Genomic DNA, 24,118 nt, shown 5'->3' with positions numbered 1-24,118 from the left:
CGGTCTATAGCATAGATTTAATAAATTCTAGAGAAATGCTAAGACTGTTTAGACTTTAAATAGCGGGCATGGCGGGAAGTTAGTGATAATGGGTAATAGGGACTAGGAAATAATTTTGTAGAGAAACATTTCTGAAGTCAGCTCTTCATATTCTTGTGTATCTAATCTCAATGAATACATATTTAACGATGTAAAGGTCCATTTTGCAGTCAATCTTTTTTTCTTGATCAGCTCAAAACCAAAATCGATTAACACTAATTATGCAGCCAGTGTGACTCTGCCTCTTTAATTTTTTGGCTGTCCACCTTCTAAATTTTGCTGCGCATGACAATGACTGTAGGCGATGGCAAATTCAAGTTAACGCAAAACCTTATTTACTAATTACTTTTTTGTTTTTCTGCTAACATCTGGAATGTCTTTTCAGGAGGTCTTCGTGCTCTTTCACTCAAAGTGGAGTAAAGCACTGCAATTTTCACGTAGTTGGAAAGAACGTTTCTGCTTAATAATAGTTAGAAATATTTCTTTCGTTTTTACTCGTCTTTGATGTTTTGACGAGAGTGAACTGACCAAACAGGATCAGGAACACCACTGTACATCACTAAAGTCACCTTGTGTTCTCCTGTTTTTTTACCAGCAAAAAATTAGTTTTCTCTACCTAAGCATGGCTAAACATTTCCCATCGAATAATCCCGATTCGTATTAAGACACTGAGATGCGTCAAGGCTAAGAAAATTTAACGCTCTACTCTAGAAAAAACACTTAAAATCTATTTCTTTTTTTTCTGGCCCAATGCTACATAACTTTCAATTTGTGTTCAAATACATCACAAACATTCACGAATCATGTCAAATTCTTTGAACACCAGATCGTTCCATTTCTAGGAAAGACAGTTGCGAAATACATTGGAGAATGTATATCAAGTTGACATCTTTAAAATTCAATGCGAAGTGAAGAACTGAAGCAATGAATCGTACTGGAAATCTAACATACTGAAGGCTTACCTTCCATACTTGCTATACGTTTTATATCGCTGTGGATAAGAGCGGACTCCAAAACCTTTGCTGATCTAGGCGGAAGTTCCTTGAAAGAAAACTGTTGAACTGATAAAACTGCTGATCGACGCGTCCTTAAATATAATTTTCTGTGTCACCACTAAGGTTTTCCTGATTATTTAAATTGGAAGCATGCCAATTTTGAGTGGCGTGATTTCCCAGGAAGTTAAGCGCTGCCTGAATACATTTTGTTCGAATTAATAATCAGCTGTTGAACTTATGAAGTTGTTTTGTCATTCCACGAGACTCAATACGGGGGGAACACTCCACAGAATTTTCTGCTGTAGTATTCGTCCCTCTTCACCTTATTCTAACCCTATTTCACACCGAAAACTATATCTAGACTTGGCCCAGCAATTTCACCTTATTCAGTCATCTCTCGCAGACACCTTTCTCACCGCTCAAGATTTCATTTCACCACTTATCGAACTTCATTTGAGACCAGTGTTTCAATATCAAGTCGTAGATTCGCCCAAAAAGAAAATAGATTCTTTGAAAGACTGCCGGTCGCATGAGGTCACTTTAAAGACGAAAAGAACAGTCCGTGATAAAATAAGTAGTCGATCTTGCATTTCCGAGCTCCGTATTTCTTTGTAGCATAATGTTCTGATGAGCTAGTGTCTCCAACCCCCCCCCCTCCCCCCCTTTCTGAACTTCCTGTTTATAACACTCCTCTAATAAGAGCCGGAAGTTGTATTGACCAGCCTGGACAAGGCTGCCGATCGCATGAGGTCACTTTAAAGACGAAAAGAACAGTCCGTGATAAAATAAGTAGTCGATCTTGCATTTCCGAGCTCCGTATTTCTTTGTAGCATAATGTTCTGATGAGCTAGTGTCTCCAACCCCCCCCCCCCCCTTTCTGAACTTCCTGTTTACAACACTCCTCTAATAAGAGCCGGAAGTTGTATTGACCAGCCTGGACAAGGTTTGATCCTCTAGGCTCCAATTTAAAATGAAATGATGAAACTGGCAATCATTACATGATCTGTGTTTCGACGAAAATTACTTCTGTCCGAACACGATTTTTCACTTCGAATGATAAGCAGTATGATACGCTGATCTGGTGACTGATACCGTGCATGCGGATAAAATTTGCGTTTCCCCTTTCGCTTTCTCGGGGATCTAGTGTTTACTTTATCGAACTTGAGCACTGTTTAATCATGTTTGGTTTTTACTACAGAGAACAGGTTTAAAAAGTGGCTGCTAATACAGTTTGCAATAATTTTCGATAATTGTTTTCGGAGCAGTGTTAAGAGGCTTTCATAAATTCGTGAGCAAATTGTTCGTCAAAGTTCAAATGTTACGTTTCTTTTTTCCCATACATGCTCCATCAAGTCTTGCTCGTGCTGTAGTCTCTTTGTTTAATTTCTGTCAACCACCTTGTTGAGTTTAGGTCAAAAGAAAACCGCCAGTGAATTTCAGTACTCTTCTGGCGGAATATTTTAATCACTATTAGCGGTGAACAGTCTTAGACAAAGTAAGAAAAATAAATGGAACAACGCCGATGTTACGATTACAAGCTATCAGTGGTAAGATTCAAGCATCTATTTCTGATAATAAAAAAGTCCGCCTACTTTATGTTCTTTTGGAATTGTCACCTTCCGAGGTCCTCAAGTTAAACTACTGACTAACATTGTCAAAGATACAAATTAAAATTTGTATCTTAAAGTTAAAATTGAAATCTTTAAATTAAAACAAAACAAAATTTGTATATTTTAAGATCAAAATTAAAATTTGTATCCTTAGCTCAGTGCTACATCACTTGCACCCATGTTTCCGCTAATCGGCACTGATGGTGCTAGTTCAGCTCATCCAGAAAACAAATACAATATTTTTAGCTATAATTTTCGCTCTAAGTCGGTGCCTCGTGGACTATTGACATAACAAGAATTCGTTTGATATTCAGACACGTTACCTCTTATTCGCGTGCACAATTTGAGTACAGCTGAAACGAGTCAGTTGTTATGGAGACTATTTCTCGCAGAAGGGAAGTTAAATTTGTTTGACAGTTTCTTTGGTCTGTTGATACTAGGTGTTACCTTGCGAATCACCTTCCACACACACCCCCCCCCCCCCCACCATTCACTTTTCCTTTATTAAAAAACGGAAATTGAAACGCTTCACCTCACAATCAAAGAACGAGAAATAAATATGAGAATAAAAAACAAATTCTCCATCAGAGCCAACCCAAAAATTTCGGAACATCAACTTGTTTTGGTAAAACGGTCGTCTTTATTTGACGCTCAAGCGTGGGTGAACGAGGATCGCGTGTAAACAGTTTGTAAAGAGTATTGTTGACTGCCTCCTACGTCGCACTCATACGGACATAATTAAGCCACAATAAAACAACACATGAAGGACATCTTGCTCTATTTTTATTCAAATTATAGGCCATTGACATGCATTAAGTATAATCACTGACAACCTCATAATCAGACAAAGGAGGTGACGTATTTTAACAAAAATTAAACTGCAGCTGTCTCATTTCGCTAAACGTTTATCTTAAGGAGGAAAACTCACTCAAGCTGTTCGCTAGAATTATAACGCGCGTTTCTTTCTGAGGACATGCTGTCTGTTTTCTACTGCTTCGTTCTTACCGTTTAGGCTTCCCTAAGACCAGAAGAACAAGGTAAGATTTTCAGATACCCAATTCACACCAATGCTTAAACATGTTTTAAGGCTGTTTACTTAAATATGGTTGAAAATTGTCTTCTTAACAGCTCCTAAAACCAATTTTTTTCGACTTCAAATTTAGCAGAATGAAAATATAAACTAGTGTTTTCTTGAAACCTATGGAAAATTCAGTTATTCACATCTCTGTACATGTTGTCTAAGAACTATTTCAAAGTTTTCATTATATAACTTTTTTATTATCTTTATCCACATAACTAAGCCTTGAAATATTCACATAAGCATCTCCTATTAGTACTTAATACAATAATTATTTCATTCATCTACATACCTGGAGTGGCATGAGACAACCACATATTTCAAAGGAGGTTTTTATTTTATTTTGCAATATTTTTTTGAAAATGACAAAATTCAAATATGTAAAATTTTAGGGAACATGGTTTCTGGGCTGAGCCAAAAGGGAAGGTTTACTTTGAATAAACAGTCACTGTCTCTACAATGATGTCCGTGAACCACGTTTAATTTTTGACTTTTTGATGGTACACCATGGATAAAATGACTACTGGCATGGCAGACCTTGAAAAAAATGAGCGTCTTAATTTTCGCGCTGTTTGGCTGTTTGGTACAGTTTGGCTTCAAAGTTGATGTAAAGGCTGGTTCCGTTTTTCATTAAACGTAAATCGAGGGGTTCATGTACTTGAATGAGTGGGCAGATGAAAGGAATGAGTTATTACCGATCCACCGCAGAAAGAAAGTTTAGAATTAGCCTGCGGAACAATTTCACTTCACCCAGCCAAACAGGTGATTTCAACAGAAAAATTTGTTAAACAAATTTTACTCAGTCTCATGTAATCGTAACGGAGACTGATGGCAATGATCGAGTCATTGAGTTCCTTAGGATATTTTAGGTTCAAAAGTATACTTTCAGCCTTTATAGTGTACGATCCAGTACGATTGTGTAGTCATGAAGATATTACACCGAAGCCGAAACAAATTAGACGAATGACCGCCTCTGCACCAGGAAAAATGAATTGTCGGCGGTATCTCTACTCGATCAATTACTCGTCCGCTCATTCATTCAAAATTGTCCAGACCTTGAAAAGCTCATAATTTCCCAAAACTTTCAAGTCCTATTACATTACTTTCAGCTCTCATTTTCCCTGCACCCCATTTCCAGAACCACCCGTAAAATGGAAGCATTTTCTCCTCCAGTCATTTTCTCAATAATTTATTTTGAAGGCTAATGTTTGTATCTTGCGATAGGTCTTTGAAAAAGAGAATAACAGAATAGTGGGGTGGTTGGAGGTCCTGTTGTTCTAATTATCCAGTGTTCTTGGTCAGCCTTGAGAAAAAAGTTTACTCACTGATGTCTATGAATTTCGTTTTTCAGGAAAAATGTTGTGGATATTTCGATATTTTCTTGCCTGTGTTTCGGTCACCAACCTTATAACCGCTGAGGATCAATGCAGGATAGAAATTAACATTCGTGGCATGACTCTCAAAGATTTTGTTTTCAAGAGAATGTCAGTAGCAGCTCCTCATATCTGTGATATCTCATGTGAAAGGGAAATCACCTGCCAGAGCTATAATTTCAACAGAAAAGAACAGATCTGTGAATTAAACAACCGCACAAAGGACGCAAGACCCGAGAATTTCCGCTCGGATCCAGCGTGGTTTTATGTTCGCCGTTTGAACGGAAGAGGTAACTATTCAGCCAATAATGTTGGATGATAATTACCAATATTTTGGTCATACGCTCGACTTTGCTCACAGTCCACGTTTTGTGATCTCCCACGCTCATCGGTATTGATTTTTCTACCATTTCTCAATTCTATTAATGAACGATATTAGTTCTATCCCTTTTCTTTGTAGTTGTTTTGTAGTTTCCCCCCAAAAGCGTAGCTCCAAGTTCTTCCGACAGACACACAACCCACAATTCCTCCATTCCCTCTGACGAAGGGCTAACGCTCGAAACATCTGTTTTGAAACTCTGAACAGTGGTTAACTTACGTTATCAAGTCAGTTGATAGCACCAAATTACCTTGTTATACTCTCCCACCGATGCAGCACCACAGTTTCTTAAGAAACTTACCCCCTTTATTCAGTTTAACTTTTAGTTAACTTCTTACAGAACGGCTTGTGAGATGCATGTGTGAAATGGTGACAACAAATTATTTATGTATTTATTCTTTAAAATGATACAAAAAGCTTAGGGTAAGAAGATAAAAAAGCTGGTGGCTCTAAAGGAAGGGTTTAAAAGTGAGGGGGCCCACTTCCCAAGAGAAGGGTGCTTGACAGAGCGTTTAATTTAACACATTCAAAGGCGAGAATTGAGTGAATGGAATTACATCCTCCTTCTAATTCTCTTGTGTTTTTCACTCTCGGCTTTCGACTTGTGCACTTACATATAATTTATTTTCAACATCTCTACTACCCATGTCAGCTCCCTTGGGTTCGATACCGGAGTTACCAGCACGTTCATGCCGAGAAATAAAAGCAAGCGAAGGAAAAAACACTGCAAGCAACAAATACTGGCTGGATCCATCTGGCACAGGGAAGGCAGTTTTGGTTTACTGTGATATGAATTTGGAAGGTAAATCATCATTACGTCACTGTTAGTTTCACTTTCTGTTTGAACTGTAGATTCTTTCAATTGCGTCCCTGTTTCTTTAAGATATTAGTAATTACTACAGTCCTGAAACCATACCATTGCATAGTTTCGGATTTATATATCCAATTTTTTTCATAAAAAAGCCAAATAGGGCAAAAATACACACATAGGGACACGCCTAAACCAAAATACACTTTGATAAAACTTTGATCAAGATTCTTACTTCAATATTTTAGTTATAAAGCAATTGTATAATTTGTTCAGAGACAATTGAATCTTCTTCTGCATGTCATGCAAGACTATTTTTCTGCTAAATTAATCGGGGTGGGTTCCCATTACTGAACATGTAAGGAGGGATACCTTGGCGATGGACGCTCGTGTTCAGGTACATTGCCATTAATTTAGGCGATGTTCATGCGAATATCTTGATAGCTTATGTTTTCGGCTTACTGAGAGAGCAGTCGAATGACTTATCGAAATAATATCCATTTATTTTGTTGGGGGATGGGAGGGAAAAGGGGGAGTGTAATGAGTTTGGCAACAACTATGAAATGTTTCGCGACAACTAAGAAGTGTTTAGCAACAACTAAGAAATGTTTTGCAACAACTAAGAAATGTTTTGTGACTACTAAAAAATGTTTTGCGACAACTAAGAAATGTTTTGTGACTACTAAAAAATGTTTTGCGACAACTAAGAAGTGTTTTGCGACAACTAAGAAATGTTTTGTGACTACTAAAAAATGTTTTGCGACAACTAAGAAATGTTTTGTGACTACTAAAAAATGTTTTGTGACAACTAAGAAATGTTTTGTGACAACTAAGAAATGTTTTGTGACAACTAAGAAATGTTTTGTGACTACTAAGAAATGTTTTGTTACTACTAAGAAATGTTTTGTGACAACTAAGAAATGTTTTGCGACAACTAAGAAGTGTTTTGCAACAACTAAGAAGTGTTTTGGGACAACTAAGAAGTGTTTTGTGACAACTAAGAAGTGTTTTGTGACAACTAAGAAGTGTTTTGTGACTACTAAGAAGTGTTTTGTGACTACTAAGAAATGTTTTCTTACTTCTAAGAAGTGTTTTGTGACAACTAAGAAATGTTTTGTGACTACTAAGAAATGTTTTCTTACTTCTAAGAAATGTTTTGCGACAACTAAGAAGTGTTTTGTGACAACTAAGAAGTGTTTTGCGACAACTAAGAAGTGTTTTGGGACAACTAAGAAGTGTTTTGTGACTACTAAGAAGTGTTTTGTGGCAACTAAGAAGTGTTTTATGACTACTAAGAAATGTTTTGTGACAACTAAGAAGTGTTTTGTGGCAACTAAGAAGTGTTTTGTGACAACTAAGAAGTGTTTTGTGACAACTAAGAAGTGTTTTGTGACAACTAAGAAGTGTTTTGTGACAACTAAGAAGTGTTTTGTGACAACTAAGAAGTGTTTTGCGACAACTAAGAAGTGTTTTGTGACAACTAAGAAGTGTTTTGTGACAACTAAGAAGTGTTTTGTGACTACTAAAAAGTGTTTTGTGACAACTAAGAAATGTTTTCCGACAACTAAGAAGTGTTTTGTGACAACTAAGAAGTGTTTTGTGACAGCTAAGAAATGTTTTGCGACAACTAAGAAGTATTTTGTGACAGCTAAGAAGTGTTTTGTGACTACTAAGAAATGTTTTCCGACAACTAAGAAGTGTTTTGTGACAACTAAGAAGTGTTTTGTGAGAACTTAGATGTATTTTGTGACAACTAAGAAGTGTTTTGTGACAACTAAGAAGTGTTTTGTGACAACTAAGAAGTGTTTTGTGACAACTAAGAAGTGTTTTGTGACAACTAAGAAGTGTTTTGCGACAACTAAGAAGTATTTTGTGACAACTAAGAAATGTTTTGTGTCAACTAAGAAGTGTTTTGTGACTACTAAGAAGTGTTTTCCGACAACTAAGAAGTGTTTTGCAACAACTAAGAAATGTTTTGTGACAACTAAGCAATGTTTTGTGTCAACTAAGAAGTGTTTTGTGACTACTAAGAAATGTTTTCCGACAACTAAGAAGTGTTTTGCAACAACTAAGAAATGTTTTGTGACAACTAAGAAATGTTTTGCGACAACTAAGAAGTGTTTTGCAACAACTAAGAAGTGTTTTGTGACAACTAAGAAGTATTTTGTGACAGCTAAGAAGTGTTTTGTGACTACTAAGAAATGTTTTCCGACAACTAAGAAGTGTTTTGTGTCAACTAAGAAGTGTTTTGTGACAACTAAGAAGTGTTTTGTGACTACTAAGAAATGTTTTCCGACAACTAAGAAGTGTTTTGCAACAACTAAGAAATGTTTTGTGACAACTAAGAAGTGTTTTGTGACAACTAAGAAATGTTTTGTGACAACTAAGAAGTGTTTTGCGACAACTAAGAAGTGTTTTGCGACAACTAAGAAATGTTTTGTGACAACTAAGAAGTGTTTTGCGACAACTAAGAAGTGTTTTGTGACAACTAAGAAATGTTTTGCGACAACTAAGAAGTGTTTTGTGACAACTAAGAAGTGTTTTGCGACAACTAAGAAGTGTTTTGTGACAACTAAGAAGTGTTTTGTGACAGCTAAGAAGTGTTTTGTGACAACTAAGAAGTGTTTTGTGACAACTAAGAAATGTTTTGTGACAACTAAGAAGTGTTTTGCGACAACTAAGAAGTGTTTTGCGACAACTAAGAAGTGTTTTGTGACAACTAAGAAGTGTTTTGTGACAACTAAGAAGTGTTTTGGGACAACTAAGAAGTGTTTTGTGACAACTAAGAAGTGTTTTGTGACAACTAAGAAGTGTTTTGTGACAACTAAGAAGTGTTTTGTGACTACTAAGAAGTGTTTTGTGACTACTAAGAAATGTTTTCTTACTTCTAAGAAGTGTTTTGTGACAACTAAGAAATGTTTTGTGACTACTAAGAAATGTTTTCTTACTTCTAAGAAATGTTTTGCGACAACTAAGAAGTGTTTTGTGACAACTAAGAAGTGTTTTGCGACACCTAAGAAGTGTTTTGGGACAACTAAGAAGTGTTTTGTGACTACTAAGAAGTGTTTTGTGGCAACTAAGAAGTGTTTTATGACTACTAAGAAATGTTTTGTGACAACTAAGAAGTGTTTTGTGGCAACTAAGAAGTGTTTTGTGACAACTAAGAAGTGTTTTGTGACAACTAAGAAGTGTTTTGTGACAACTAAGAAGTGTTTTGTGACAACTAAGAAGTGTTTTGTGACAACTAAGAAGTGTTTTGGGACAACTAAGAAGTGTTTTGCGACAACTAAGAAGTGTTTTGTGACAACTAAGAAGTGTTTTGTGACAACTAAGAAGTGTTTTGTGACTACTAAAAAGTGTTTTGTGACAACTAAGAAATGTTTTCCGACAACTAAGAAGTGTTTTGTGACAACTAAGAAGTGTTTTGTGACAGCTAAGAAATGTTTTGCGACAACTAAGAAGTATTTTGTGACAGCTAAGAAGTGTTTTGTGACTACTAAGAAATGTTTTCCGACAACTAAGAAGTGTTTTGTGACAACTAAGAAGTGTTTTGTGAGAACTTAGATGTATTTTGTGACAACTAAGAAGTGTTTTGTGACAACTAAGAAGTGTTTTGTGACAACTAAGAAGTGTTTTGTGACAACTAAGAAATGTTTTGTGACAACTAAGAAGTGTTTTGTGACAACTAAGAAGTGTTTTGCGACAACTAAGAAGTATTTTGTGACAACTAAGAAATGTTTTGTGTCAACTAAGAAGTGTTTTGTGACTACTAAGAAGTGTTTTCCGACAACTAAGAAGTGTTTTGCAACAACTAAGAAATGTTTTGTGACAACTAAGAAATGTTTTGTGTCAACTAAGAAGTGTTTTGTGACTACTAAGAAATGTTTTCCGACAACTAAGAAGTGTTTTGCAACAACTAAGAAATGTTTTGTGACAACTAAGAAATGTTTTGCGACAACTAAGAAGTGTTTTGCAACAACTAAGAAGTGTTTTGTGACAACTAAGAAGTAGTCACAAAACACTTCTTAGCTGTTTTGTGACAGCTAAGAAGTGTTTTGTGACTACTAAGAAATGTTTTCCGACAACTAAGAAGTGTTTTGTGTCAACTAAGAAGTGTTTTGTGACAACTAAGAAGTGTTTTGCAACAACTAAGAAATGTTTTGTGACAACTAAGAAGTGTTTTGTGACAACTAAGAAATGTTTTGTGACAACTAAGAAGTGTTTTGCGACAACTAAGAAGTGTTTTGCGACAACTAAGAAATGTTTTGTGACAACTAAGAAGTGTTTTGCGACAACTAAGAAGTGTTTTGTGACAACTAAGAAATGTTTTGCGACAACTAAGAAGTGTTTTGTGACAACTAAGAAGTGTTTTGCGACAACTAAGAAGTGTTTTGTGACAACTAAGAAGTGTTTTGTGACAGCTAAGAAGTGTTTTGTGACAACTAAGAAGTGTTTTGCGACAACTAAGAAGTGTTTTGTGACAACTAAGAAATGTTTTGCGACAACTAAGAAGTGTTTTGTGACAACTAAGAAGTGTTTTGCGACAACTAAGAAGTGTTTTGTGACAACTAAGAAGTGTTTTGTGACAGCTAAGAAGTGTTTTGTGACAACTAAGAAGTGTTTTGTGACAACTAAGAAATGTTATGTGACAACTAAGAAGTGTTTTGCGACAACTAAGAAGTGTTTTGCGACAACTAAGAAGTGTTTTGTGACAACTAAGAAGTGTTTTGTGACAACTAAGAAGTGTTTTGGGACAACTAAGAAGTGTTTTGTGACAACTAAGAAGTGTTTTGTGACAACTAAGAAGTGTTTTGTGACAACTAAGAAGTGTTTTGTGACTACTAAGAAGTGTTTTGTGACAACTAAGAAATGTTTTCCGACAACTAAGAAGTGTTTTGTGACAACTAAGAAGTGTTTTGTGACAACTAAGAAATGTTTTCCGACAACTAAGAAGTGTTTTCCGACAACTAAGAAGTGTTTTGTGACAACTAAGAAGTGTTTTGTGACTACTAAGAAGTGTTTTGTGACAACTAAGAAGTGTTTTGTGACTACTAAGAAATGTTTTCCGACAACTAAGAAGTGTTTTGTGACAACTAAGAAGTGTTTTGTGACAACTAAGAAGTGTTTTGTGACAACTAAGAAGTGTTTTGCGACAACTAAGAAGTGTTTTGCGACAACTAAGAAGTGTTTAGCGACAACTAAGAAATGTTTAGCGACAACTAAGAAATGTTTTGTGACTACTAAGAAGTGTTTTGTGACAACTAAGAAGTGTTTTGTGACAGCTAAGAAGTGTTTTGCGACAACTAAGAAGTGTTTTGCGACAACTAAGAAGTGTTTTGTGACAACTAAGAAGTGTTTTGTGACACCTAAGAAGTGTTTTGTGACAACTAAGAAGTGTTTTGGGACAACTAAGAAGTGTTTTGTGACAACTAAGAAGTCTTTTGTGACTACTAAGAAGTGTTTTGTGACAACTAAGAAATGTTTTCCGAGAACTAAGAAGTGTTTTGTGACAACTAAGAAGTGTTCTGTGACTACTAAGAAATGTTTTCCGACAACTAAGAAGTGTTTTCCGACAACTAAGAAGTGTTTTGTGACAACTAAGAAGTGTTTTGTGACTACTAAGAAGTGTTTTGTGAGAACTAAGAAGTGTTTTGTGACAACTAAGAAGTGTTTTGTGACTACTAAGAAATGTTTTCCGACAACTAAGAAGTGTTTTGTGACAACTAAGAAGTGTTTTGCGACAACTAAGAAGTGTTTTGCGACAACTAAGTGTTTTGTGACAACTAAGAAGTGTTTAGCGACAACTAAGAAATGTTTAGCGACAACTAAGAAATGTTTTGTGACTACTAAGAAGTATTTTGTGACTACTAAGAAGTGTTTTGTGACAACTAAGAAGTGTTTTGTGACAACTAAGAAGTGTTTTGCGACTATTAAGAAGTGGCATTAACTAAGAGTCTTTTGTGACATCTAAGAAGTGGTTTGCCACCACTAAGGAGTGTTTTGTGACAACTGATTGCGACAACTAAGGAGGGTTTGGCAATGACTGAGGAGAGTTTGGCGAAAGGTAGGAAGGGTTTGGCGATAACTAGGAAATGAGACAACTAATTGCGACAACTAAGGAGGGTTTGGCGACGAATAAGAGTTTGGCGACAGGTAAGAAGGGTTCGGTAACAACTGAGCAGAGTTTGGCGACAATTAAGGAGGGTTTGCTGACAAATAATGAGAGTCTGGCGACGACTAAGAAGAGTGGAACGACAACTTAGGAGTGTTTGGCGACGACTAAGGAGGGTTTTGTGACAACTAAAGGCAGGTTCCAAATCAATCAAAGAAAGACTGTTTAAAGAAACAGTCTACCTGCTCGCAGTCCATAACTTCCTCAATATACACCGTTGCATCTACAAAATAAGCATGGTACCCACGTTTGCTTGCCTGAACATAGAATTCGCATCCATCTGCCATTTTATGGTTTGATCTGTGCAGAAAGTTGACTTTACTCAAGAGATATTCAAGATTGAAACTTTACTTTCCCTCACTCGAAATGTGTTTTAGGTAATTTTCAAGAAAACCGCTGCACAGCCAAACAGTTATTGTCTCTAGGACAATAGACGCACAAGGTGTTATGGGATACATTACTGCATTGACTTTTGTGTTCCTCAATTTTGATGAATTGTGGAGGATGAATCCTACTTTATTCGATTTTGGTTTACGAAAATCGGTAGAGTTGAAGGATGGCAGAGTGTACGTCATTACGTCGACATTGGAAAAGACAGTTAAACTGAGCAGCGCCAAAGTTAAATGCAAACACTGCGACAGATCGTTCAAAGTTCAACAAAATCTGGACAGCTGCGCACAATTCAAGCACCCGGCCTCTGCCACACAGAACTCGAACAGCATCAGCTCAGCATCTAGAGATACATTGACTATTTTTGTAAACATCAACAACCACTCAGGTGAAACAAACATGCAGAGAATGGCTGAGAGTCAACAGCTTGAGGATGTGCCTCGTGAATCGGCCGGTGTTGCCCAAGGTCCAACTCAAAGGCGTAGCAATAATCGAAGGGGAAGTAACAAGCGAAAGTCCTACACTGTCGATTTCATGAAGAAAACACCATATCTTTTGGATTCACTGAAATCGTCAACTAATAAATACAAAACAGTTGCAAAGCAACAAGGAGTCAAGAGATCGCTGGTGTTTGAGTGGGAAAAACAGAAGCAAAATTCTTGCAGATTTGACTCTGACCATGACGAAGAAGAGACAAAGGAGAAGGATCGCTGGGAACAGATCCCAACGCACTGATAAATATCCTCTGGCTTCCAATCTTTTACTTGCCGAGTTTAAACAACGGACAGCAGCAGGAAGCAAAGTGTCCAAACTTTGATTAAAAAAAAATGAAATCTAAAATCGAAGCATTCTATGGCGCAAGAAGAAGCTGCAAAATTTAAAGAAAGCAGCAAGCGGTTCCAAAGATTCAAGAAAAGACACACCATAGTACTGAGGAGAAGGACCAACAAGAAAAAATTCTGGACAGATGATGGCCGGGATACGATCCAGAAATTCCACAGGGATTTGAGGAAAGCCTTGAAAACACAGAGGAGAAGAAACAAGCCCTATACAGTTGACCCAAAGTATGGAAGATGGATACCTAAAAATACATACAATATCGACCAGGTAGGTTCCTGTCCCATTTGTAAATGAGCAAGATAAAACCTGCGACACATTGGGTGCTAAGGAAGTGTGCGTGTCACAACCATCTTCTGGTTTAGATAAACGACAGGCTACTCTACAACTTTGTATTGGGGCTGATGGGGAACAAAAAGTGAAGCCAGCTCTTATCTTCAGAGGAAAAGGGCCTGTGGCAACTGAGCAGAAAGAAAAGTAGGACAAGAAGGTTGATGTGTATTTCCAGCAAAATGCTTGGATGGATGAAGAAATTAACTTACAGTGGGTCCAGGGTACACTTATTCCAGGAATTGAGAATGACAAAGAAGAAAAAAATTCTATTTGCAGACAATGTCGGCTTCCAAAAAAATCAACATGAAAACATGAAATCAGATCAACACTACAGTTTACATGCTGCCTGAAAACCACACCGACAAAATCCAACCCATTGATGCAGGATGTGGTCGGTTGATGAAAGGTAAAATTGGTGCAACAATGGAAACATGGCTGGAAGAGGAGAACAATCTCGATAAATGGCAGGATAGACTTTCAGCAAAGGATCTTAATAACCCAATGGACTGGGGGAGCGTGGAGTGAGTTAAGTAATGATGAGACCTTTTCTCAAGAAAGTGTTTGAGAAAATGGCTCAAACCCCCAAGGTGTTGAAAGATATCAGATTTTAATGGATCTGATAATTGGACTGGAAATTTAAGAAACTGGATGCTGAAATTTTGCTCTCTCAGTTTGCTTGTAGGATTGGGGACCAGTCAATAGTTACATGGAAGGAGGGAAGGGGGAGGGAGGGGGGACTGGTGCATTTTGAATTTGCTTGATTTTTGCTGAGTTTCGAGTTGTTTATCACCAGAACTGCTTCCCCTCCCCTAATATAATATTATTGCCTTGATTAATGCAGTTAAGGTTACTTCCATCTATGAATTAATTAAAATGTTGTGCTTGCACATTGATTTCATCTGTTGGTAGTCTATGCGGTATTTAATTTTTAGAAACAATTTTAAGAACACCTTAAGAACATTTTCAAGCTGGTTTTGTAGAAACACCCGATATATAAGAACAAAATCAGCCTGAACCCGCAAAACACGTTTTCTTTTAAGCGGGTTTTTACAGTGTTGGCAAAGCCCAAAGTAACTAACAATTTCTTACTAGTATCATAACTTTTTATCCTTACTGCATGTGTTTTACGAAGGATTTACAGCTGTTTTTACAAATCTTGGTAAGAGTGGAACAGAGGGTCCAGACTCAGTTGGCAGTCACTACACGGGTCAGGATCATGACGGACAAGTTACAGTGTCCGGCGGTATTCAACTGTGGACTGTGCCACAAACTGGTGAATACAGAATAGAAACAAAAGGAGCCTCAGGGGGGTACAGTGAGGACAGTGTCATCAATGGAGGGAGAGGGGCGCGGATTATTGGAAACTTTATGTTGATCAAAGATGAAATCATTCGTATACTTGTTGGTCAAAGAGGGGAAAAAGCGTATTATAAAAAAAAACTGGCTCAGGCGGAGGAGGTACATTTGTAGTAAGAGGAGACAACAAGCCTTTGATCATAGCCGGAGGTGGAGGAGGAGTTGCAAAAATGACAAAACAACATTCAGGATGTGATGCGTCCATAAACACAACAGGAAATGCAGGGTATAACTCGCCACCCCTGTCTGGAGGAAGTAACGGAGAAGGAGGACAAACTGATAAACCGCCCTTTGGTAGGTGAAGAATTTCCCATCTATGGATACTGAATTACTTTTTTTGCATTCTGCTGCCATCCATCAGTATTTCGAACAAAGAGGTGGCACTGGTCGCTCAAATTTGGATTTTTTTTCAGAATTACTAAAAGCCATGATCTGTTAAGTTGCTAAGGTCAACAGTAAATCTTTTGATTTTAGGTGGTGCTGGCGGCGGCTTTTACAGTAATGGAGAGGACTCAGAGACTTTTGGTGGAGGCGGAAAGGGAGGTAAAGGATTTCTGGGCGGGGGAGAGGGGGGAGCACATCGGGGTGGGTTTGGAGGTGGGGGTGGATATCGTGCAGGTAATGATTTGCCTGGGGGGGGGGGTGGAGGGTACTCCGGAGGAAGTGGAGGTGCGAATAAAGATATTTCCTGTGGGGGAGGGGGAGGTTCTTTCAACAACGGAACAAATCAGCAAAATGAATATTGTTATAATACTGCTGGAAATGGTAAAGTGATCATTACATTTCTCCATTGAAATGCATGGCAGCACTTTCCTTAGCGTGTAGTGGTAATTCTGTTTTGAAGCGCTAATTGATGTTTTTTTAAACTCAATTACTCTTAATTTTTTTGGGTCATTATTTAGATTTTGTTATTAAGCCGTGTTACTGTAAGACAAACAGCGCAACTTATGGTTCTAGAGGCGTTTACATTTGAGGTTAGAATTAAAATTCACAAACAACATTTGCTAGAATGGGTGAGTTTATTAATTTTTACTGACCTTACTTTCTCCCCCGGGAGGAAGGGACGGGGGAGGGGATGGGGGAGGGATGGAGGAATACTAAACATGGCGCATACGTTCTCATTTGTATGATGCATGAATATTTTGGTGATAGAAAAAAGTGAACAACAAATGATCCCACTTCTTTATTAACACAAATTCTTGCACGTTAAAAGCATAAAATATTAGGGCGAGGCAAGATAATAGTTTATAATCTCCTGGGTGAGGAAAATGTTAGCTACAAATTACTTTCGCTTATAGAATAGAGAAGATACAAATGCCAGGACTGTTTAGACATCAAATAGCGGGCATGGGGGGAAGTTAGTAATGATTAGTCAAATAATAACTGAGAAATAATTTTGTAGAGAAACAGTTGTGAACTCAGCTCTTCATATTGTTGTGTATCTAATTTCAATGAATACAGATTTAACAATGTAAAGGTCCATTATGCAGTCAATCTTTTTTTCTTGATCAGCTTAAAAGCAAAATCGATTTTCACTAATGATACAGCCAGTGTCACCCTGCTTCCTTAATTTTTTCCCGTTGATCTTCGATATTTTGCTGCGCATGACACTGATTGTAGGTGATGGCACATTCAAGTTAACGCAAAACCTAATCTACATGTTATATTTTTGTTTTTCTGCTAACATCTGGAAGGTCAGTTCAGGAGGCTCTCGTGCTCTTTCACTCAAGGTGGAGTAAAGCGCTGTAGTTTTCACTTAGTTGGAAAGAAAGATTCTGCTTAATAACAGTTAGAAATATATTAAGAACATTCTTTGCTAATGGATTGGCTAAAAGTTCCCAAGAATTGTTTCTATGAGTTACAGAATGGAGCAATCACTTTCCCTATATTGTCGTTCTATAGTGCAGATTTAATTAATTCTAGTGAAACTCAATAAATTTATATCTGGCTGTCAGTATTTTCTTCATGTTTGTTAGTTAAACGTAAATTAGAAAGTCATATCAACTGAAAGTAAGGTTAATTTGTAAAAGAACGAAAAAATATCCATGTATCTGACAGTAAAGCGCGCGGATCCCTCATCTTAAAAACTATTTCTTTCCGAGCACGATTTTTCACTTCGAATGATAAACATTATGATACGCTGATCTGATGACTGATACCGTGCAAGCGAATAATATTTGCGTTTCCCCTTTCGCTTTCTGGGGGAACTAGAGTTCACCTTATCGAACTTAAGCGCTGCTTAATCATGTTTGGCTTTTACCACCGCGATTAGGTTTAAAAACTGGCTGTTAATACAGTTTAGAATGATTTTCGATAATTGTTTTTGGAACACTGTGAAGAGGCTTTCATAAATTCGTGAGGCGAATTGTTCATCAAAGTTCAAATGTTACGTTTTATTTCCCATACAAACTCGATCAAGTCTTGCTGGTGCCGTGGTCTCTTTGTTTAATTTCTGTCATCCACCCGGTTGAGTTGAGATCAGAAGAAACCACCAGGGTATTGCAGTACTCTGAATATTTTAATCACTATTAACAGTGTATTCGATTTGATAGGTGAACAGTCTTAGAGAAAATCAATGGAACAACGCCAATGTTACAATTACAAGCTATCAGTTGTAAGATTCAAGCAGCAATTTCTGATAATGAAAAAAGTCCCGCTTTATGTTCGTTTGGAATTGTCACCTTCTGAGGTCCTCAAGTTCAACTACTGACTAACATTGTCAAAGATAAAAATCAGAATTTGTATCTTTTAGTCACTGCTACATCACTCGCACCCACGTTACCGCTAATCGGCAGTGTTCGCGCTAATTCAGCTCACCCAGAAAACAGATACATTATTTTTAGCTATAATTTTTGCTATGTCGGTGCCTCACGGACTACTGACGTAACAAAAATTCGTATAAATTCAGACACGTAACCTCTTATTCGCTTGCACAATTTGAGTACAGCCGAAACTAGTTAGTTGTTATGGAGACAATTCCTAGCAGATGGGAAGTGATAAGTGTTTCGCAATAAAATATTTACATTTGCATTGAAAAGGTCTGAAAGAAGACGTGAAGTGAGGCCTGCACGGGGCTTGTCATCCGACAAAACTGAAATTCAATTTTTTTTCGGAGAGTTTAAATTTGTTTGACAGCTTCTTTGGTCTATTGATACTGAGTGTTAGCTCTTCTTTTATTAAAAAACTGAAATTAAAAGGGTGCTGAGGTTAACAGTCTGGTGAACGGGGGAAGGGGGGAGGAGGGCGCAAGTCATGTATAAACGAATGACACTTGATTACAAAGAATGAAAAATAAATATGAGAATAAGAAACAAATTCTCCGTTATATCCAACCCTAAAAGTTCGGAACATCGACCTGATTTGGTAAAACGGTCGTCTTTATTTTACGCTCAAGTGTGGGCGAACGAGGAACGCTTGTAAACAGTTGGTAAAGATTATTATTGACTGCCTCATAATTTGAACTCATACGGACATAATGAAGCCACACAAAAAAACAACAAAAAAAACCCAGGAGGGACATCCTCCTCTATTTATTCAAATTTTAGGCCATTGACATTGACCTTGAGTGTCACCAATCAACTGGTTCCCAAGGAAACTAATTCAGTTATGACAACCACTGAGAACCTCATAATCAGACAAAGGAGGTGATGTATTTGAACAAATTAAAATGCAGGTGTCTCCTTTCGCCTAATGTTTCCCTTAAGGAGGAAAAACTAACTAATAGCTGTTCGCTGGAATTATAACGAGCGTTATTTCTGAGGACATGCTGTCTGTATTCTACTGTTTCGTTCTCACCATTTTGGCTTCCCTAATACCAGAAGGACGAGGTAAGATTTTGCTATACCCAATTCACACCAATGCTTAAACATGTTTTAAGGCTGTTTAGTTAAACATGGTTGAAAATTGTCTTCTTAGCAGCTGCTTAACCGATGTTTTTCAGCTTCAAATTTAGCAGAATTAAAATAAAAATGAGTGATTTTTTGAAACCTATGGAAAATTCAGTTATTCACATCTCTGTTTTGATTCAACCCGGTTGATGTTGTGAATGGGGTATTATTTGTACATGTTGTCAAAGAACTATTTCAAAGTTATCTTAATCATCATATAATGTTTTTATTACCTTTATCTACATAACTATGCCTTGAAATATTCACATAAGCATTTCCTAATATTACTTAATACAAGAACAATTTTATTCATCTATATACCCGGAGTGGCATAAGACAACCAAATATTTCAAAGAAAGTTTTCATTTTGTGTTGCAATACTTTTTGAAAACTACAAAATTGAAACAAATAAAATTTTAGGGATAAAGAGGTAAGTTTCTAAAGAAACTGTGGTGCTGCGTCGGTGGGAGAGTATAGCAGGTAATTTAGTGTTAACAACTGGGTTGAAAACGTAAATTAGCCACCGTAAAGGGTAAAAAAGCTGACGTTTCGAGCGTTAACCCTTCGTCAGAGCGATTAGAGAAATTGTGGGTTGTGTGTGGATTTATATGCAGAAAGCGGAGCTACGCCATGGGTGGGAATATGGTGACGAGAAAACAAAAATAAATTAGTTAAATGAAAAGCGCTCGGGAACATGGTTTCTGGGCTGAGCCAAAAGGGAAGGTTTATTTTGAATAAACAGTCACTGTCTCTACAATGATGTTCGTGAACCGCATTTAATTTTCGACTTTTTGATCCTACACGATGGATAAAATGACCACTGGCAGACCTGTTTGGCTGTTTGGCTTCAAAATTGATATAAAGGCTGGTTCCATTTTTCATAAAACGTAAGTCGAGGGGTTCATGTACTTCAGTGAGCGGGCAGAAGAAAGGATTAAGTTATTATCGATCCGCCGCAGAAAGAAAGTTTAAAATTAACCTGCGAAACAATTTCACTTCACCCAACCAAAACAGGTGATTTCGACAGAAAAATCTGCTAAACAAACTTTACGCAGTTTTGTGTGATCGTAACGAAGACTGATGGCAAAGATCGAGTCAAAGATTAAGCTCCTTAGGATATTTTAGGTTCAAAAATATACTTTCAGCCTCTATAGTGTACAATCCAGCGCGAGTGTGCGATCATGGATATTCCCCACATGTACTTAAACGATCTGACCACTACCGTTTCTCTCTTTCGGCTGGTTGAATTTATTATGGAGTGGAAACTTGAAGAGGCATCCAAAGGAAAGTTGTTTGCGACTAGTTAGAAGCTTTTTGAAATGGTAAATTTACTACAAACAAGCGGGGCAGTATCAGCGTTCTCCCTTATTTTAAGCAAGACAGGTAAAATAAATTTTCAAACCGGTAAAGCAATCCTTTTACCTGTTGAATTTCAAGAATTCCAAGCAATTTTAAATGGTAATTAGAGGTACTACTGGCGGTAAATGTTACCGGTTACCACCTGAAAAGGAGAACACTGCAATATTTCCTTTTCTTTCGTAACATTATTAGAAATTCGAGTAATGGATCATATTTCGAGCCGAACGGCTTTTATAATTAAATATTGCAGAGCACTGTGCGGCGTTAAAAAAATTCTTGAATACTTAAGCTTTCCGCGAAGATAATCATCTTCCCACGCTCTTAGAAATTTGAAAACAATCATTAAAACGGTTTCAGTTTTGAGATTTTCGAAAATAATATTTCGGACAAATTTATGTAGCCAAAAAAACCCCTTCATACAGACTCATTGACTTATTGTTTATCAGAGCAAATTAGTACGTGTGGTGTCCCCCAAGGCTCTATTTCAGGTTCTTTGTTATATACGTTATGTATGATCTTCCTTATGCATCTAAATTAACACAGCCTCTGCTTTTTGATGATGACACCAGTATCTTTTATTCTCACTCAGATCCCGATTATTTAGAGTCCGTTCTCAATGATGAAGTGTGAAATCTTGACATTTGAATGAAATGCAATAAGCTTTCGGTAAATTTTAAGAAAACAAGTTACATTATTTTCAAATTGAGGCAGAAGAAACTTGGTAAATCTTTTTTCCTATCCTTTGGAAATCAGACATTGAAACAAGTAAATGAAACAAAATTCTTAGGTGTTTATATTGATGATCATTTTGCAAGGAAACCTCACATCAGCTTCGTAGATATCCACATATGTGACCAACTTAAATAGAATTTTCTTATTTACAAAAACGTGTTGTGCGAGCTATTACCAACTCAGACTATCGAGAACACACTGCCTCCATATTTTGCTAAATTGGGCATCTTAGTCATTTCCTAAGTCAACGCATTGCAAATAGCAAATTCGTGTTTTATTATCATAATCAACTATTGACCCCGATGTTTCTCAGCTTGTTCCCTGCAAATAGGCAAGTACACAGTTATGATAGAATAGCCAATTGCTATCGACCACATAACTGTCGTACTAATCTTAAACAATTTGCAATACTCTACCAAGGTCTTAAAACTTGGAATTCTCTCCCAATATCGATCACTGGTTTGACTAGCCTTTTTTATTTTTTAAGAAAGATGACTGAATTGTTTAATAAAATGAATCCAAATTGGCCAAGCCGCAAATCCACAACTTAATTACAAACATATTGACAACGGAAGTGGCCTCCCCTATAACCCTGGTGGTTTCTTGGAGGTCTCCTCTCTCTACCACACTGTTAAACTTGTTTAAATATTATATCTTAAGTGGCTAAAAAATGGTGATGATGATGATGATGATGATAAAATTGTACGAAAGCCTTTCGTAGGTCCCCTAAGAAAAGTGAAATTTTTGGTGCTTAAGCAATATCAAGCGAAAAATCAAAACGAATTGTAATTTGACGAGCCGGTTGTTATGGTGAAAATTTCCTGCAAAGTAGACCCAATGATAACTTGTGTGTAATCCCCCCCCCCCTTCCCTTACAGTCCACCTCTTCGACTTAACAACAAACGGAAACTGGAAGCATGTCAAGAAAGAATAACAGTCGACGACATTGAAAATTGGCCCCACGAAATAGCTGCAAAACTACCTCTAATGCAGCAATAATTTCGTTTAAACCATCAGTAATTGTCAAAGTTTTTAAGTGAAGACAGTAACCGTTTTTATACTCGAGGACGCGTTACCCGTCCAGTCGGATAACGCTTCTCTCAAGTTATTCGTCTGGTGTAAAGACGGGACCAACAACATGACGAGCAACAAGAGACGATTTTTTTAGCGGTAAAATTCAAGATGTCGGCCCTGCTGGAACTTATAAAATTGTTTTCCTGTAAAAGAAAAGCTGAAGAAGAGTTTTTAAGTTGCCAATATAAAATGAACGAAGAAATGTTTTCTTCTTTGAATTCTTCGATCGACATACGTTCCTCAAGAACCTTCTTTATCTCCTCGAAAACAGTTTTGTTTGCAGTCTTCGTCAACGCGTGTGTCCAGTTTGTAACCAAAGTCGTCTTCCTCGTCTGGCAGGACGAAGGCAAAGTACTTCAGCTCTGTTTCTGTCCATGAACGACTTCGCTGTTTCGTACCTGCATCAGCTGCAGCCGCCATGTTGTTATGTTTGGCGTTTAACCGCTAGCATTTTTGTAACATGGTCTCATTAATTTTCAGCGGTGGCTTTGGCAATCGATCAAAATAGCTGAGATCATCAAGAGGGAGATAAAAACTGCATCGATTAGTCAGATGATACATTATAAACATTCGACTGATGTCGATAGAATAATCGCAAAGTCAAAAGCCAAAGTAATAATTTAGAAGAAATAGTGCTTTACAGTTCGAGTTTAAGAGAGGTCTCAATAATGCATAGCAACTTTCCAACTTCCAGGTAACTGCCGCAGTTTATTGTTTACTACTTTTCCTAAACCTGGCTTCCGGTTGGAGAATCACACGCTTCGAACTATTGAAGTTGTTAACGAGGATCTCTGCATGTTCCAGTGCTACCTGGAACCTAACTGCGTCAGTTATAACTTCTGTGAGATAAAACAGTTGTCTGGAAAACATGAGTGTGATCTGAATAGCGCGACTATTGAACATGATGAAGACCTGGTGAAAAACGAAAGTTACATTTACCGCGGAGCAGAGGTGAGGATCAATTCTATGAGGGAAAAGTAATACTCTTTATCCGGGAAAGCTCTGATGTGAAATCAAGGGATATCCCCACCTCTCCTACTAATTCAAATAACCCTCTCACAACGGGAATAACTGTAACGCGAACATCCACGTATATCACCAACAACCTTGCGTGGAAAGAGTGCAACAAAAGCGCTCGCGAAAAACAAATTAAGAGTACACTCAAGGACCATGAAGGTGGACGGGTGGAATCAAGAAACCTCCAAAACCTAGCCCAAAAAATGGAACTGCATGGGTGAGACATACGCACACTTACGCAAGTGCGGACGACAAACACACGGGAAGGATTTGTTAGCCTGCCAAAACATCATTTTAAATTTCTCTCTTCCTTTCCTTCCTAAGAATGCTTGTAAGAGAAATCCTTGCAAAAATAACGCAACATGCCAAGCTGGGTTTACAGACAGAAACTATCAGTGTTTGTGCGTTGATGGATCTGGATTTAAAGGCCATGATTGTAATGAGGGTAAGGAATCTTATACTTTTATTAGTATAGCTAATCACATGATTTCCAGTGAAATTTGGGGTAAATCAGCACGAGTATATTTTGAAAGGCCAATCAAATTGCACGAGCCTCTACGCACGCATATGTTGCGCTGGTTTAACTCCTTGATAATTTTATTCAGGGGGATCGCTGTATACTTTCATAGCCGTTTCTGGAAGCCAGACTTTTGATCAGTTGATTGTCCTTCGTTGGATG

The 24,118-nt window shown here is 37.4% G+C and overlaps 2 protein-coding genes and 1 pseudogene across 2 annotated transcripts in view; all 3 read left to right on the top strand.

Moving 5' to 3' along the window:
* The first annotated feature begins 12,958 nt into the window (after positions 1-12,958).
* Positions 12,959-15,484, top strand: LOC149039400 (uncharacterized; annotated as a pseudogene).
* On the top strand, positions 15,147-16,343 carry LOC149039399 (uncharacterized). Its single transcript, XM_089185796.1, has 3 exons — positions 15,147-15,664; positions 15,845-15,988; positions 16,273-16,343. The coding sequence occupies exons 1-3, from the start codon at positions 15,541-15,543 to the stop codon at positions 16,341-16,343; spliced, it is 339 nt and encodes a 112-aa protein (XP_089041922.1). The 5' UTR covers positions 15,147-15,540.
* Positions 16,344-19,062: 2,719 nt separating this feature from the next.
* LOC149039394 (uncharacterized) overlaps positions 19,063-24,118 on the top strand; it is a 31,851-nt gene continuing 26,795 nt past the window's right edge. The window contains exons 1-3 of the mRNA XM_089185486.1: positions 19,063-19,197; positions 23,117-23,373; positions 23,764-23,884. Of these exons, the coding sequence (XP_089041612.1) occupies positions 19,134-19,197; positions 23,117-23,373; positions 23,764-23,884 (442 nt within the window). The 5' untranslated portion in view covers positions 19,063-19,133. The remainder of the gene's footprint in view (positions 19,198-23,116; positions 23,374-23,763; positions 23,885-24,118) is intronic.

This window comes from Pocillopora damicornis, chromosome 10, assembly GCF_964200805.1.
Source record: "Pocillopora damicornis chromosome 10, jaPocDami1.2, whole genome shotgun sequence".
NCBI lineage: Eukaryota > Metazoa > Cnidaria > Anthozoa > Scleractinia > Pocilloporidae > Pocillopora > Pocillopora damicornis.
Note: the sequence above shows the minus strand (reverse complement) of the source record. Positions and strands in the feature narration are given on the sequence as shown.